This window comes from Musa acuminata, chromosome BXJ2-4 (assembly GCF_036884655.1).
Source record: "Musa acuminata AAA Group cultivar baxijiao chromosome BXJ2-4, Cavendish_Baxijiao_AAA, whole genome shotgun sequence".
Taxonomy (NCBI): Eukaryota; Viridiplantae; Streptophyta; class Magnoliopsida; order Zingiberales; family Musaceae; genus Musa; species Musa acuminata.
Genome location: NC_088341.1, coordinates 212,424 through 231,243, shown reverse-complemented (window position 1 = coordinate 231,243; position 18,820 = coordinate 212,424). Strand labels below are relative to the sequence as shown.

The 18,820-nt window shown below is 38.7% G+C and overlaps 1 protein-coding gene across 4 annotated transcripts in view; it reads right to left on the bottom strand.

Moving 5' to 3' along the window:
• The window catches only part of LOC135583000 (probable LRR receptor-like serine/threonine-protein kinase At1g06840), a 40,037-nt gene that overhangs the window by 7,562 nt on the left and 13,655 nt on the right, over positions 1 to 18,820 (bottom strand). For 3 of the 4 annotated variants that reach the window (XM_065102469.1, XM_065102468.1, XM_065102471.1), the window contains 6 exons: positions 18,735 to 18,803; positions 17,461 to 17,568; positions 11,266 to 11,759; positions 9,431 to 9,586; positions 6,343 to 6,626; positions 5,344 to 5,395 (listed from right to left, as the gene is read on the bottom strand). In XM_065102469.1, coding sequence (XP_064958541.1) covers positions 5,344 to 5,395; positions 6,343 to 6,626; positions 9,431 to 9,586; positions 11,266 to 11,759; positions 17,461 to 17,568; positions 18,735 to 18,803 — 1,163 coding nt within the window. The remainder of the gene's footprint in view (positions 1 to 5,343; positions 5,396 to 6,342; positions 6,627 to 9,430; positions 9,587 to 11,265; positions 11,760 to 17,460; positions 17,569 to 18,734; positions 18,804 to 18,820) is intronic. The other variant, XM_065102470.1, reaches the window with a different exon arrangement.

Genomic DNA, 18,820 nt, shown 5'->3' with positions numbered 1-18,820 from the left:
AAACTCTTTATTAGCTATGTTAGCCAGTATCTTCAAAAAAATTTATTGGATGAGGTTTCAAACCCTCAACCTTTGGTAAATGGTCAAGCTTAAGTTGATGTCACATGGCTTAATTAAAATTTGTACTAGGTATAGTGTCAAGTATGAGGTACCTCTAGTTAACCCAACTCGATCTTCATGTTTCATTGGGAAAAGTTAGAGACAACTTGTTATTTCATTTGGGTGATCCTAAACAAATAATACAGAAAAAGCAAGAAATAAAGAAAGAAAGAAGAAAAAAAAAAGTACAAAATACATCAGTGGTCTCAGAAAACCCTAACAAAATAATCGAAAGAACACTATATAGTTGCAAGAATGCAAATATTAAGGCAAAGTCACATTTTATCTCATTCGAGATCCACCAACAGGTCATGTTAAATAAGTTGCGACCATTCACAAAATACATCAGTTGCAAACATGTTAAACAATAGCTTACATGAAAAAACCGTAATTATACATCAGGGGAACACTGGTAAAACATTTAAAATCAAGTGAATGTGGACATGTTTCCTAAGCGCAAGTATTCTAGTTGCATCTGCTACTTACAGTAAGGATACTAAAATAGGTATCCTTACTGTAATCCTTCACACAAAATACATTGACAATGGGTTACATCTAGACAAACATATAATCCTTCACACAAAATGCATTGACAATGGGTACATTTATACACATGTAAAACAGAAATAACAAAAAAATAATTGCATACTAAAATACATTGACAATGGGTCCAATTACCCTATTTGCAATGGATATGATGTCAATATTGGCGTATCTTGTGTAGCAGTATGATAGAATTTAGAAAGAATCAATCACATACTTCATTTGAATAAATGAGATTGAGGGTGAGCCTTGGCTCCATAATAAGCCACCACAAACATGTTTTTAGTATTATGCTTTTGTGTGCTCAAGTCCTACAAGGACTAGTTTGTCCAAATGATCCTATGTATCAAATTATTGGATGTTTATCTAATCAGCACAACTAAATTTTTTAGAGTTTGTGTGTTCCTCAGATCAAATACATTCAGAACTTCTATAATTTCTTGGTCGGAAGAATTGGACACGTGGATCTGTAAAGATCACCAGATTTAGTCTAGATCAGATACCTTGTCACTTGGTAACCATAAAAGTTCTATATTTTTCATATTTTCACACGCTTGGATCTAATTAGAAAAGCTTTAGAGCAAGATTCGCAATTTTGTACCGTACTAGAGTATTGAGCTCAACTCAATACGGTACGATACTAGTATACCGAGAGGTACGCTCTAGCATACCGCTCGATATATAATAATAATAATAATAATAATAATAATAATAATAATAATAAAGTTAAAAAATAAAAAAGGACAACGTTGTCGAGGCGATGTTGCCTCGTTTCTTTTTCCCGCGAAGCCTCGACGATGTCACCGAGGCTTCTTCTCCCCCCGCGGATGAGGAGAAGTCACCGACGACGCCGAGGCCTCGTCGCCTCAGACAAGGAGGAGGTAACATCTCATCTGCGGCATCCGACGAGGGAGGGTGGCGACGGATCGGAATCGTCGAGGGAGAGCGACGTCGGATCTCCAAGTTCTCCCTTTTCTTCTCCCTCGGCTAATACCACCTGGTAAAGGGCAGCGACTATCGAAATTGATCGATTTCGCATGGTAACGAGGCGAAAACAGCCCCAATCAACGGTACCGCCCGGTAGCAAGCGGTCTGCGTACTGGTCTACCAGCGGACTGGTACATGCCGCCCGGTATGGGAGATATCATTCGAAATTAAAAACGTAGCTTTGATGTACCCTTTCAAAATCTGGTCTTATATACTAAATTATCAAATCTGGACTAATCAGATGCACATCTAAATTCATAGAGACAGTGTGTTCAGATTGTTAATGAATTTGGTGAGATCCCTTTTAAGTTTGTCTCACTCCATCAGATTTAGTGGATGTTCATATTCTGAACTAATTTTAGCCTCTTTTTGGCTCTATATATTACACAAATTAGAAGCATTGTCTGAAGTCTGAAACAGATTGGATCTCTACTATACTGACTCAACTTTGATATGAACGTAGCTCAACTGGGTTGCAGCACTAATAAGACTAGTAAAGACCTCACCGGGTCGAACCCAATGGTATCAAAGTAGACCTAGTTTTAAGGGCCTAATAGGAAAGACCTACCCATGAATAAGACTAGTATGACTAGAGATGTTTATGGCATAGAAGCATCACTCAGCTGGATCTCATGTGCATCATACTATGATCTGATTTAAGGTTATGTTTGGGCCTTGAACGTAAAGTTTTTAAGCAAGGAAGATTATCATACACCAATTTGGAAGATACTTGAGCCCATTTATAGGTTAAATGGATCTACTACTATTAACTTGAATTTAGGTACTTTTGGTCATACGGTTCTAGGCCTAATAAGTTAATAGGTCAGTTATCCCATCGGATTGGATTCTAATAGGCCTAAAGAAAAATACTTGGCATGGGACATACTAGGTAATCCATAGCAAGGTTCGCAATACCGTACCATACCGGAGTTTCGACCTGGGCTCGGTACCGGTACGGTACGGTATACCGCTCGGTACACCCAGGTGTACCGAGCGGTATATTCAGGCGTGCCGAGCACTGTAGCAGAAGCCTGTAAGAGGCAGTACTGCTACAGTACCGGACCGGTAAGAGGCGGTCCGCGTACCAGAAGCCTGTCGGACCGGTACGTACCGCCCGTACCGGGCGGTACGGACCGGTACGGCAAACCATGATCCATAGGTTCAATACCATAGCCAGATGCCAAAGGAAGTAACATCCCATCTTATCCTAGATATCATCCTTACTATGCGTTCTATTTTTTGATGCAAGCCAGAAGAACTTAGGGGCAGCATTGGCTTCTTTGATGAGTTTTGAAAATAATTTAATTCCTGTTGAATATAGATGGCAAAGTTTTTTCATATATGGGTATAGCATAAGATAAACTAGGAGGACATTTGTGAATATGGAATTCACTTTTCATCAACTTATATGATTCTAAATCCCCATGAGCCTTACCTTGTTTAGGAACAGTATATGGAAGGGTGAAAGTCCAAATAAAGGTTCGTAGATACTAGAGACAACTGAGAACTATACTTATCAATATTATTGTATTTTTCCTTGTTAATCTCTATTTCTATTCTACTGCCACTAGTCCTCTCTCAATTTCTCTCTTGAAGGATACCTTCTTTCTTAAAAAAAGGAAGTCCCTGATAGGAGGGAAAAATATTATCAATTATTTGACAAAACTAACCATGGTAATAAATGAGAATTTGTACATCTTGACAAGAAGATAAATACCCTGGCGAGGGTTATCTAAGAAAATCACAGATCGAGAAAAAAAAGGTATTAGATGTTCAATCACACCCTTGCCTTCTTACCCCTACCCTTCCCTCTCTTTCCAAAGTCAGGGGTGGTAAACAGTGAAGGATTTAAATAGGTTAAAAGTACCATCAGAAAGGCCACAAAAAAGAGAAAAAAGTTCTTGAGCAAAACTCAATCCCTTTTCAGGTAAATTTGGTGGACAACCCCTTTCTTGTACTTGATTGTTGTCGAGGGTTCAAGAATTTGTAACAGCGATCTTGGCATGAAGTGACACATGAGCATTCAATGCAAGAGAAATGACTATAATATTAAGACATGTGTTTACCTCTCTTCCAATATCAAGCTTCCTTCCAGAGTGAGATGGACATCTTACAAGATATAGGAAATATATAACTTCTTGCACAATAATAGGGTTATCACAGTACATAGTGCATCTTTTGATGAGATAATTGTGGATTTTCCTTATATACGACCTAATTAATTCTTGGTGGTTCTAGAGAGCTAGAAGTCTATACAGAAATATAGCTTCATAAACACTGTTGTGATTTTGACATAGGCATGTAAAATTCTTCACTATTACATAGATGACATTCTTTTTTATCATGTTCCCTGCTCTAGAGCAGTGATTTAAAAAGCGCTAGGCGCCAAGGTCAAAAAACGCCCGAGGCGCTAGGTGCTCGCCCAGGCGCTCGCCCGAGCGAAGCGAGACGCTAAAATATAAAAATATATAATATAATTAATAAATATAATTATTTAAAATTTTAAATAAAAATTCTAGTCGCGAGCAAAGGGAAGGCTCGCGGGAGGCGCGAGCAGCGGGAGGGCTCGCGGGAGGCGCGAGCAGTTGGGAGGGCTCGCGGGAGTCGCGAGCAGCGGGAGGGCTCGCGGGAGGCGCGAGCAGCGAGAGTCGCGAGCAGAGGGAAGGCTCGCGAGAGGGCTCGCGGGAGGGCTCGCGGGAGGCGCGAGCAGCTGGAGGGCTCGCGGGAGGGCTCGCGGGAGTCGCGAGCGGCGGGAGGGCTCGCGACTGGGCTCGCGGGAGGCGCGAGCAGTTGGAGGGCTCGCGGGAGGCACGAGCAGCAGGAGGCGCGAGCAGCAACAGCGACGAGCAGCGACAGCGGGAGCAGGAGCGACGAGCAGCGAGATCGGGAGCAGCAACGGCGACGGGTTAGGGTTGGGTAAGGGTTATATCGGTTTAGTTGGTTCGATTGAACCAACTAATAACCGAACCAGGATCGAACCAGACCTAAAATCCTGGTTCGGTCACTTGGTTTACCCAGACGCTCGCCCGAAGCGCTCAGCGCCTGGGCTCGGGCGAGCGCCCAGGCGGCGCCTGTTTGAAGCGCGCCGCCTAGGACATTAGCGAGGCGCTCGGGCCTCGCCTCGCCTCGCCCGAGTGCCTAGGCGAGCGCCCGAGCGCCTCTTTCAATCACTGCTCTAGAGTGCTTGATGGAATAAGACTTCATGGTCTCCCTTTGGCTTGTTGGATTCAAGTTTCAGTTGTCATTCTTGTTAGTAGCTTTAGACTATTCTATCAAGATGTGTAAGATTATGTCTCATGGAAATAAACTCTTTTGACCTGGACTGCTCCGACTAAAATCAAATGCAGGCACCTTGGGTATTAGTTAAAATAGCATGTGCCAACTTGTAAATTAACATAACATGTCTTGATCCATGCTGACACATGCTAATTGGCAAAGTAATCCTTGGTGAACAGTACTGTCGCAATGTGAACCACATATTATGCTAGAATTAGTGAAAGCAAAACCTAAAGTTAGTGATAATATTAAATAAATGAGGGTCTCATTAAGAATCCAGTTGTCAACAGTCCCAACTTAGTGAAACAAAAAGTAAATTAAAGCAGAACCTCCAAAATCCAGACGAGTACTTTTCTATTTTATAATTTGTTCAGTGTGAGATGTTCTTATGTAATTAAATTTTGATGCAATATTACAGAAATTATAGTTAATGCATACCAGAAAGGTGATCACGCAGAGTGCCATTAGGCATGAACTCATAGACCAGCATCTACAAGAAAGAAAGAAATGCTGCAATGAGAAGGATACTTAATATGGAACATCAGTTGATTGGCCACCAACTACAATACAATGGCAGTGGAATGAACACCAATTAATTTAAATAAAACCATGGTTATATTACATGTTTTGAATAACTGTAGAAGTTAAACTTCAGTAGTACAAGAATGAGGACATTCCATAAAATTTGAATTATCTTGGTTTGATACTGGTTTCAAATATCGATCAGACTAGTACAGTAGTGGTATGCTGGATTTTATACCTACTTGTACCAATTGGCATCACTGAAAAATATTAAAAAAAACTCAAAAACCAACCAACACCAACCTAAATTGTCTGATACCAGTCCTTGATCAAGCAGGTACATACCGATTAGTTTGTACGAGTTCAATCAGTATTTAATTTCTTGCAAGGGACAAGGTAGATTGGTTATGAAAAAATGCCAGCAGCTAGAATCCTACCAAGAATTATCATCACTAGTGAAAAATGTCAATATAATTTTCTCCTAGAAGAATGTATTTAAATCATTACACTGTTCAATCCAACATGTGCTATGTCTTTGTCCAGCACAGCGGAATTGGTTCTTCAGTGAAAAATGATAGGATGTTTAGTGGGAGAACCGTAATTGAGCCACCTGCATGTTAAAGAAAGGCTACCAAACTAGTACAAATTAAGACATGAGTTGCCTGTCTTTTTAAGCATAAATTTGTGCCAATTTTTAAATGTAGGGAATACCAAGAAAATACTTATAATCCTAACTAAGAATGCATTATCAACCCAATTATGCAAACGTCAGACGGTGCAGACCTTTGTTAATATCTTGCATGCAACTATTAATGTCAAGTCAAACTTTAACAAGAAACAGTAGATAACTGGGTTGACTTGAAGGCCTAAATAAATCTTCTAGGATGCATAATTAGTGTGGAAATCAGGACAAACCTGTTCATCTTGTTCATCGCAGTATCCAACTAAAGAAACTAAATTACGGTGATGCAACCTTGACAATAACTCTATCTCTGTTGAGAACTCCTTTGAACCTTGTACGGATCCTTCTTGTGCTCTTTTTATGGCTACAGGTGTTCCATCAACTAAAGTTCCTCTATATACTTTTCCATACCCTCCTTGGCCTACTTGCATGGAGTTGCTGAAATTGCTTGTGGCTCGAGCCATGTCTTCAAACGTAAAGCATTTTACATCATTGATTTTAATTGAAGTTCTCATTGCTGCAAAAACAGATGGGAAAAGAAAAAGAGCTCAGGAAGGATCATTTCGGTGAACTTTCACAAATGAGTTACAATAATGTTCCTACTAGGAACCCACGTTGACCTTGAAATGATTGTTCACAATCCTCAAACAAGCACAAAAAAGTTCAATTTGGCCGAGTTCAGTTCGGACCAACAGGTAGCCCAAACCGAGGAGCGGACCGCTCCAGTTTGGGAAGTTCTGGTCTGACCTAATTAAAAAAATTTAAAACTGCTCCAACTAGGGCTCTCTTCTCTGTTCATGCGCCATCCGTTGCCTACCTCCTTGCTGCCCTCCAAGTGCTACCTCTTCCTCTTCTTCTCCTCCTCTTCCTCCTCGTTCTTCTCCCTCCTCATCGTTCCTTCCTCTTCCTCTACCATGTCCTCTTCCTCCAATGCCTAGTCTCCTTCTTCTTCCTCTTCAATACATATCGATGTACTCCGATACCTATTGGTAAGAATATGCACTTCCGGCTAGGGACTGGTACAGTACCCTCGTATAAACTCACTGATGAAGAACTAACAGGATCTTTTAGCCAACAGTGATGGTAGATTGTGTCAAACATGAATAATTGTCACAATTTAATAAAAAGATTGTAGACAAGGACAACCATTGCAATGAATGAGGCTATGATTAATTTAATAAGTTGCAAGCATGCCCATATAGATGTCATATCCAAAGAGTTCTTTAGTTATCCTATAAGTGAATACTAAGAGGTAATGAGAATCAAAGACCTTGTCTGTCAGAGATTTATGTAACTTTACAAGCCATAGTAATTCTTGAATCTTTATTACACTTCATGGGGCATCACATGCAATTCATAAATTCTCAGGAAAGTCAAGTTCTTTTGCTTTTTCAGTCATCATTATTCATTGCTAATTGCTATAATTTATTTGTGGCATAACAAATGAGGTTTCATTAAGGTCCACCTTTTTAGCCAAATGCTAAAGGGCTTAAAAAGTTACGGAATGAACTGAGCATTTTCACCTGTTCCAATTCAAGACATGGCTTACCATTCGATAAGCAGTACTGGATTTACTGAATGTTAAGGTATTTGTTATGTACCTATATTATGCTAATAAACCTATCAACCAGTACCAGTATTAAACCATACTTTTTTTTTTGTATATAAAACCGACCTAAATCTCCTTTAAGACTCATCTGTGTCGCCTTCTCAGCCGCCAACCTTGCATCCCTCCACCTCTTATGATGGTGTATAGCTCTCTCTCTCTCTCTCTCTCTCTCTCTGTGTGTGTGTGAGTTGTACGGGTTTTGGCAGGTACCAACAGTACCAAATGGTACTCACACTTGGTCTATTAGTGGTACTGAACCAAGATTGTGATCCTTAGCACAAACAAATCAACTTGGCAAGAGCATGTTAGCACATTCTGGGCACCGCACAAGACCTCATACAGGTAACCCAGCAGACTAGTGCTAGTATGCTTTGATATTAGTTCTTGACAGAACCTTTTAGTTTCAACAAAAAAGACAACACTCGATAAGATAAAAGACCCTGCAAGTGATTTTTCTAGCAGGCTAGTAAAGCCAAAAAAATCATCTCATTGATCAGGAAAGGGTGGTTAACAATTGGCCCATACATGAGTCACTACAGTCTCTTACATCATAAAGACTAGATGTTTAATTTGATTAAGGTGACATGGATAATCACACTGTTGCTTAACACCTTGAATTTTCCTTTTTCTCCATTCTTAAGATTTTCATTTATTATATTATGCTTGTTGTCATTCCTAGCCTTCATTCTTTTTTCTTGTTTGGCATTTCCTTAGATAATAGTGGAGTTTCACCAGCCTTCCTTTTCTCAGATGGTTCATAAGGCTAAGATCAGCGACTTGGAAGGATCAAAACGTCCTCCCTAAATAACCTTAAATCTTATGTATAGAAAAGAAATTATAGTGTAGTTTCTCCAACAAGTATCAGAATTTTCAGAATTTAAGTTTTGAAGACATGAAGTTTGCAAGTATCACATGTCATATGCATATTACAAAAGAAAATTACTAAATTAACTAAAAGCTAAGTTATATTCTGGAGTATACACTTTATTATAATTAGAGGCATAAAGTAAAAATAAATGTTTGGAACTGGGGCTCTACATGACATAGTGTAAGAGTGTGTAGCAAGAAGGCTTATGTACAAGATTTCTAAGATGTCGAAAAAGCACATATGGAACCTATGTTGGAGATTAACTTTCCTTCTAAACTAGATCAACCAATGACAAGGAAGCCGAGTACTATAAAATGTCAGAAGATTTTATCATATACCATTCATAAGTACAGAACCATTCACAAACAAAGATTACAGAGCAAACAAATATCCACATCAGATTATGGTGATCAACAAAAGATATGATGAGAAGGGATTCACTAAATGGGCTTTCATCAAAGGAATGTGCATATAGTAATTTTCACAAAAATGGCATCCTAAATTCTGTGCAAGCATCTTCATGGAGCAAGTATGCTCTGAACTCTGAAGTATATTCCTAGAATAAAATGGAATATAACAAAGACTAAATTGACAACTATGAAGCAATACAGTGAAACAAGTCCAATTCACAAAAAAGGAAGACATTCAGCATAGGCAAATAGTTCAAACCAAACCAAGGGAGTAATGAATAGGCAAAAGGAGTGTTTTAGGCACCATTTATTTGGGTTTTTTTTTTTATAACAACAGTTAAAATAGATAACAATCTCCCACACCAAAAGCTGCAGAAACCTTGGTAACTTAATAATGATCACCAGGGGCTCTTTTCAGAGTTAATTACACTTACATGATCGTTTTCTTGAAATGGCTCGATAACCACGATATCTTCTCATGATAAGTACTGTAACAGCTACAGATACAGCAATGGCACCAGCAACAGCACCCACCAAGATGCCTACCATAGCATTTTTGCTTAACCCTGACTCTGAAGTATCTGGAATATCTGCAACAGTTTTAAGAATAAAATCATTAATGACCTAATAATTATGTGAATCAAGGTTCCTAGAATTCCTTTTTCTTTATTTCTCATTCTTTCTTATTTCTCCTTCCTCTTCCTTCTTCCCTCCCCCTGCCTCCTCCACCCTGATCCCCTTCTCCCCCACTAGAATGGTGCCACAGTACATGCTGGCACACCATGCACCAATACGTCAACATGAACTGGATACATATCGATCTAGCCATCGACTGGCATAGGTCTGGTATCCAAAATTTCTTGGTGCACAGAATGAATCAAGTTCTTAAAACATTATGATTATATCCTCATGGTTTTTTGAGAGAAATTTTTTTAAACCAAATTTATGACTGATAACCACAAACTCTTCTTTAGGTTTTATTAATTTAAAAACCTTCATAAATTTATGCTATTTCATTACCGTAGTTGCAGTTGAGTATATATCAGAAAAGGATTCTCAACTGTGTAAATAAAGGGGATAATTTAAGTCACTGTCTTTTGTTGGACTAAATAGGGTGACCAAAAGTTCGAAAGGAAAAGCTTTAGAGATTGGAACTTGCAATAGAGAGCACAATTTCATTGTTAAAAATGCAGTAACCATACTCATAAAGGAGGTAGTAGTTGCTAGAGGCAATAAGAGTTACAGTGAAATTGTTCTAAATGCCACTGCCAATAACATCTGCAATTATTTTGGTTGCTGAGATAGATTTATTGAGAAACACAGTCCTTTGCAGTAGTGCAAGCAAACTGAAGGGAAGGCAAAAGCACAAAGAGTGGATCACATTAGTTCACAAGTCACAGGATAAGTGATACTTTCGGTAATGGCTGTAAGAGGAATGACTCTGATGGTGGCATTGGACAGGTATAGATCATCAGATCACTCACTTTAGTTAATAAACCTAATAACAAGTCTTTCTTGGAGTGGAGAATATATGATTTTTTTTTCTTGTTTCATATGCAACCAGCACCAACTATGACAAAAAAGTTTATCTCCTGAGCATTTTATCCCATATATAAACATATACAACTGTGGACTGAAGTTTCGCCCAGCTCGGTACGAAACGGGTGGTCTGAACTGGTTCAGAGGTTGCCCCCATTTCAGGCTGTCCAGTCCGACCAGTAAAAAAATGAAAAAAAATATTCCACGGGTTTAAGGCTCACACTTGCAAGCATTCTTCCTCATGCTTGTACCCGCCGTCTGTCGCCCGCCATCGATTTCAGGTACACCTCCTTTTCTCCTCTTCTTCCTTCCTCTTCCTCCTTCCTCTTCCTCCTCTTCGTACACAATCATATGTTCCTTCCTCTTCTTCTTCCACTTCCTTTTCTAGTCTTAGGTGCATTGTTGTATTGGTACACTAGTATTGACCGATACGTATCATGTGTTGGTACACCGATACGTATAAATTCGACCAGGGACCAATATGTCTAGTCCGTACGAGAAGGCAAACCTTGGATACAACTATGTTTGAAGACATCTCTTATGAGTTGTTGCTCCGCATTAGTTTTTACAATAGTTGAGTTGCTAGAGTCCCGTATTCACAAGAGATGTGCATTCACATAAAATTTCTTCATTTTTCCAATTTTTTTGGCTATCTAGGCTGCCAAACAATGTTTTAAAAGTTGCTAATGTTAAGTACAGCAATACATTAAGATGGTTTAAGAGGACTCACCACTTGCATAAGATCCCAATGTGAAGTTAAGGAGCTCATATGGTCCAAAAACATCTGAAAGTGTAATCTCCCATCCAGCTAGCATGCCTCTGAGTCTCAAGATTTCACTTACATTGAAAACACTGACATTACTAGGAAATAACTTTAACTGCATGTTCAGCCTCGGTCCACTTTCCCATATAAAGGAGTCAATATACAATTGATAGACAAACAGGTGGAGGAGTGAAGTCAGGTTGATCTCAAAATCATTAATATATGAACGAAAGTCTGATATTCCTGGGCTTTTCAACCGAAATCCAACTCCAAGTGGTACAGTGCACAAACATTGCATAGGAGATAATGGATTGTGCTCATAATCTTTATCCACTGGGCATCGCCTACACATGATTTTAGACTTTGTTGAATTTCTAGATGCTTCGCTTATAGTCTTCAACTGACAAAAATGGACTATATCGAGTTGGTTTTCACTGTCACAGACAGGATTTCCATATAGCCTGCACATGATTGTGAACAAACAAAATGTGCTCTTTAGGAAAAATGATTTTGAGTCAGAAACTGCAAAGATGGATGTCAAAGTCTATTTACATAATAAAAGCTACTTCAACCAGAAAGCTTTGAAACAATAGTTATGGTAATCTTCTTTATCTTAGGAGTAAGAGTCATATACGATTATAAAACATCAAAAGAGAAGTTAAAAAGTATCAAAGGTGAATATATCCACATGAAATGCTTTATAAATCATAAATATAGAAAAATCATTTTATTAAAAGTCTTGGCTACATTTCATGTCATGTAAGCAAAAGAATAAGATTATAGGAATTCAAAAACTTGACATTTCCTTTTTTCCAGCATCCTTAAAGTTATTATCTTATGGACAAAGAAAAAGAATAGTCCACCCCGGGGATATATTTCACAAAATTATGACGGTTTTATTGTGTAAAGTTAATATTTCAATTTTTTTAGTTCATTAAATTATTATTGAGGTAAAATAGACTACAGTTGCCGTTGTATATGAAGGTTAACAATTAACTGCAGTGTCACGGTAAGATTGGCATAGAAAGGGGTTTCCATTACCAACCTTGGTGACTATAATGCCTCACAGCAAAACAGCATAGTATGGGACTCACAGATCTACCACTAAGCTTGAAATTGCAGCATCAGCGACTCCAAATTGGTGCAAGCCATAACGAGTTTGACCCAATTGACATTATAAATCTTGCTTGTCGATCCAGCAAGAGGGTTGACAACCAATCAGAAATTTTTGGTCAAATCTTCCAAAACACTTCTCAATCAGAATTTTGCCATATAATGTCCCCATATTGCTTGAAAAAAACTTAGATCATATGCTTCAGGTACTTGCTGGCTTGCAGGCAACTACAGTCAGCCTTTTGGAAAAGAGGCAAAATTAAAGACAGCTATTACATGAGACTTGACCTAGGAACATATGAGTTTCAAAGACTTGCACAATCATGATGACATGATTAACATCCCACTTTATCTTACCCCAAGTCCAAGACAAGATGTAAGCAATCAGAAACCATTGACATCATGGCATTCTAAGTAGGAAATTTCAAATTGAAATTTTCTTAGGATCTTACCTACAGGGAACATTAGAACCAGAACCAAGCACTCATAAATTTGAAACCACTAAAGATGTTAGAAATGAAGATATGAAGCTCATAAAAATGACTGATTCAACCTAAATAGCCAAGAGTGGTTGCAAACATGGATTCAGGTATGTGTTTGGATTTGAGTAAGTAATAAGATGGATTTGAGTAAGTACTTAATTATATGTGCATATGTAAGTGTATAATGTGCATCTTTCAGCCAAGAAATCACTTTGTCTTTGAGCGAAAAAGGAAGTTTAATGCCAACGCTTGCCATGCCACTGGGAGTAATTTATATTATGTCTAGGATGATATTTGATAAAAAATGTCATCAATATTGTGCAGAGCCATTATTTGCCAAAATCTTCCCGTGTCTGTGTGTCACTAATTTTTAAAATCTAGATTTCATCAGGTACATATTTGTTGTATTATGTTTGCAGAAATGAATCCTAAAAGAGTACGCAATCTTTGTCTCGGTTCATCCTTTTGTTTTTTTTTTTTTTGCATTCAACAAACTTTTTTATGTAAATTAGAAAGGTTTTTGAACTTAATACTGTAAATGGAGCCATGTATATTAATTTAAAGAATACACTTCTGGATAAATTGAATAATAAACCCAAATATTAGGAGTTTATAAATGTTTATATTGTATATTAAGGATTTAAAGATCATTCTGATCCAATTTGGTGTCCTATCAAATCATTATGGTATTGATATTACCAGGCAGCACACCAACCTGTACTACTCAACAAGGTTCGCAATATCGTACCGTACCGGAGTTTCGACCTAGGCTCGGTACCGGTACGGTGCGGTATACCGCTCGGTACACCCAGGTGTACCGAGCGGTATATTCAGGCGTGCCGAGCTACAGTAATGCTACAGTGTCGGAACGGTAACATATGGTCCGCGTACCGAAAGTCGCGGACCGGTACGTACCGCCCGTACCGGGCGGTACGGATCGGTACTGCAAACCATGCTACTCAATACCATTGAATAAAATTAAATATCAAATGACCTGTGTCAAACCAATATTGAGATGAATATTTTGACACTAATATTGGGTCAGACCGGTGAATACCAGTTGATACATATTTATCCAATCAATATATAAATCTTGATAAATATGAATATTCCTATAAAGCTTCTAAATTGTGCAGATTCTAGAGCAAATGCGATAAAGTTTATGCAAGAATCATGCCACTATGGATTTAACTCATTATGTAGGTTACAGATGAGATCCAAGAACAAAATTTGGTAATATTCATTTAAGGGAGAAACGACTATACTTGTAATATTTCAAAGATTTACTAGCTTTCAAACTGCTGTAACAGCATCTCACTAGTCAAAAATCAGAGCTCAGACCGTAATGTGTATGATCTGGGCTGATTAAGTATGCTCTGCACAATTTGGCAATACTAATAGCTCCTTATTTGTAGCACATTTAGAGAGGGCCATGACAGAGGATCAAAGAGGAGCAGGTGGAGGTAAGGGGAATTAACAAAGTGGATTGAGTTTAGGTTTGTTTTGAGAGAAACCTTTAACCTCCAGGGAGACAAAACAGATTGTGCTTGGAAGGAATTCTTTGTATGGCTCCCCTTTTCTAATTAACCATAAAGAGTAGCAATACAGAGGAGTAAATCAACTCCTATAACAGTGCAAATGCCACCTCCTCCACAACTTAATCCACTACCCTATTGATTTTAGTTTAGCTGAGCTAAAGTGGACCAAGAATAGGTTTGTTTAAAGGGAAACCTTCAACCTACAGGGAAACACAAGATTATTCTTGAAAGCATGGTTCTAAATACCACCTGGACCTGTCCATACTGGGCAGTGTATATTGTTTGAACAGCAAACTGCCACATAGACCAGCCCTTTTCAGGTGCTCCAGTTCGGTTCAGCCTCTCACCTGCCTCCCTTGTGACCCCTCATGATGCCCACCTGCCTCCTGACCCCACCAGCTCCCTGCCAACCCTAGTGCTCCTCTCCCTATTACTCCACTTCCTCTTCCTCCTTGTCCTTCCCTCCTACTACTACTACTACTCTTCTTCTTCAACTTCTCCTCCTCTCCCCCTTCATGGTACTGCAACATTTATTGGCATACCATTTCACATAGCTCCCCTTCCTTTCAGATTAACCATATATAGGGTAACATATAACAGTGGTAAATGAAAGCCTAAAACAGTGCAACTACTGCCATTTAATGCTAATGGCCTACCCCACAACTTAATCCACTACCCTGCTGATTTTTCAGTTTAGCATTACATTCGGACTTGCTAAAATATGACAAAGGTGCATGTTAAGCAAGCCTGGAATATCTGTTTTTTCATTTAATGTTTCAGGTTCTTTTAAGAATGACCAATAGAGAGCAGTTAAAACCTTGAAATACCACAGAATCCAAGTAGCTTTACTTTCCCTTTCTTTGCTTTCTTTGCTATTTCTGTTCCTAGTTAAGCATAGATTTAGCATAACCAAATCCATGCACTTCACACCTGCTTGAATGCCCTTGTGCCATGAAATGAACATCATCACATCTAGTACACAGAACTTTCTGAAAAATGAGCACAAAAAGTTCTAGGAGAGTGAAACAAAGGCCAAAGAAAGACTAGACAAAAATAATAAGAAGAATATGATTCCCTTTTTTTCTTTTCTTTTTTTCATATTAAGTTTATAGCAAAGTCAAATGAAGGCAAAGATGCAAAGTATCCACAGAATGGATGTAAGTGCATTGTCAAAAAGTGCACCTGGGTGCAAAGAGGCTTACAGGTCTCACAAATATGCATTGGCAAACCCAAGAATTCATGTGCTATCACACCACCAATTAAGTGGATGCCAAAATGATGAATACCATCAGCTGTGTTGGCTGGCATGGCTAGTGTGCTACTGAAACAAAGAAGAAACAACAAACGAGAAACATTGCACATACTGAGCCTCAATAGTGAATCAGCTTGCCGGTTTTGCTCAATATGATGAATGGCCTGACTTGAATACTTGGGCACACCTGTCATAGTCCCTATGAGCTAATAGGCACACTTAGATATAATAAAAAATACTTCTTGATCTTCATACTTATTTATAACCTTGAATTTAATTGACCCCTTGTATTTTGCATTTTTTATTGTGAGAATATGTTGCTCGAGAAGATAATGGAAACTAAAACTGGACATTTTACAATTCCTATGAGATAAATGGCCCGCTTCTTTGTTCTAATAAAATTACTCCTCGATCTTTCTATTTATCAATGATCTTGTATTTATTTAATTTCTAAGATCTTTTTTATTTTTTAATTGAGAAGATTTGTTGTTCAAGAAGATAACAAAGACTAAGATTGGACATTTTAATTTGTTTAGATAGAAATGGAAATCAAACTGCTACAATCATCCCTCTTTAGTTAGCTTTATTTTTCTGTTGTTCTTTTGCTATGATGCTTCTTCCTTCTATTTTTTGTGTTATCATTTGGCACTTTATTTTATGCTGCTAAACCCCTATGCTTCACTTCTTTCCAGAAACCACTACCTCTGCTTCCCTTACTGCTGCCCTTGCCATTGTTCTTTCGAAACCAGTGTAGATGCTCCACTTCTTCTTCCTTCTACTCTCTTGCTGTTGCAGTTAATGCTCTTTTTTCTTTTTCTTCCTACTAATATTCTGCTGATGTGTGCTATTGTTTCATTCATGCATATGTGGAAGATACGTCTCTTTGTTAAGGCATGCCTAATTCTTCCTTGCTATTGTTCCATTTTCGTGTATGTGGAGGAATATGTTGCTTTGATAAGGCATACCTCACTCTCAATGCCTGAAGGCCCTAAACTCCAACAGGTATCAGTACCTCAATCTGCCTAGCGTGTTCAACTTTTTGGCACAAAAGATCTCCAAATACACAACTTAGAAGTTAACCATAAACTTTCACACTTGTCTCGACTCATGGAACTGGTACAAATGAATAATACTTGATATATGTTGATGTAAATTGGCACACTCAATACAGCATCTAACCTGCACAACTATTGGTGATGACAGAATAGACAAGGTGTTGGGACTGCTCAACAAGGATAGCACAACTAGGTGATACTACAGTTTATGCTAATATATTTGTATCATGGTGCTATCATCTAAAATTTACATACAAGCTTTTGCCAACCATCATATCAGTATAACAATCATTACAAAACTAAGCTCATGAGCAAGACAAGAATAAGAGAAAGCATCTTAGAGCAGAGGGAGAGAAAGGAGACACGCAGATCTTGATACTGGACCTATAATGGTCACCGTCCAGACCAGAATGGGTTTGATACAGCGACATCCCAAAACACAGTATGCGAACATACCATCACCAAAAAGAGGCAAGAGGAGGAGAAGGTGTGTGGCAGAAGGAAGAGGAGGAGGTAGTGGAGAAGGAGGACGAGGACGAGGCGGAGGCGGAGGAGCAGAGTAGTAGTAGTAGCAGTAAGAAGAGGAGTAGGAGAGGTACCAAGCAACACAACGCAAATAGGGAATCAACTAATCAAGACAAAGCAAGAGAGAGAAAAATATGATATTAGAAACTATTAAGACAGCAACAGCAAAAACATTGAAATGAGAGTGGGCTTATTACCCAAATTTTGTGGGTAACCATATGGTAACTTGCAGACTGGACCGGACCAGGTGAAAATTCTTGATCCATGTGCTAGTGAACCAGTAAATGGCACCTGATAAAATCCACCTGGGGGGGGGGGAGATTTTGAATCACGAACAATACGAAGTAAAGCCATGTGCACATAAATCAATAGTCAATACCAAGGTTCTAAATTTTGAATGATACCGCTTGTACCGAACAGTACGTATCGGTCCGCCAGCAAACTGGCAAGCGGACCACCCGCCATTGAGCGGAACACTTGATATTGCCCCAAAACAAGTCGGTAACAGTCAATTTCGACCGTGACCACCCACTACCAAGAGGTATCAGCCTGGCTACGGTGAGGGAAGAAGAAGCGTCGAGGGAGAAGGAAAAAGGAAGAAGAAAGAAAGAGCATTTGAAGAAGAGGGAGAATCGGGAGAACCACGACGTTTCCCGATGCGTCACCGCCCTCCCTCAATGATCCCGATCTAGGAGGTAACGACCAGGCGATGGCTAGAGCAACAGAAGAGGCGGTCTCCTTCATTGCCTCGTTTGCGATTTTGTGGCTTCTTCTTCGCCGAAGGCAGAAAACGTCTACGACCTTTGACGTCTTCGTTGCCTTCTTCGCCGAACACCGTACATGAGGAGATGAAGGAGATTGTGTTCTTCTCCTCGTCTAAGGCGACGAGAAGAGGAGGTGACATCGCCGAGACAGCATACGCCACCTTTTTAGATTTTTTTAATATTATTTTTATATTATATTATATATATATATATATATATATATATATATATATATATATATATATATATATATATATTAGATGTACCATTCGGTACGTCCTGGCATACCGCTCGGTACTCCTGTACCATACCATACCGAGTAAATCTTGATATATAAGTACGGTACGAAATTTTAATCCTAAATACATCATAAAAAATCTGGATTATGAGGGATCTAGGATGATATTGAGTACATTCACATGCCATAGATCAATACATCATATAAAATCTGAATTAGAACGGCACTAGATAGGAACCTTATAATCATAACATTTGCAGCGGACAGGTAAAATAAAACAAAGGGAGAGAAACTTCCCTTCAAAAAGGAAAAACAAAAAAACTTTATGTAGATGCAGACAAAGAAGAGAAAATTAACAGGAAGCATGATACGAATTATGAAGCACATCTACATACATGTAAATCATGACAATCTGAAGATCTTAAATATTAAGTCAATAGCACAAAATAATGCTTAAAAATCAACATACAAGATTGTGACATTTGCAGGAGGACTGTAATCATCTGATATATCAGTGAGAGAATTGTTCTGGAAGTCCCTACACAGCATACAGAA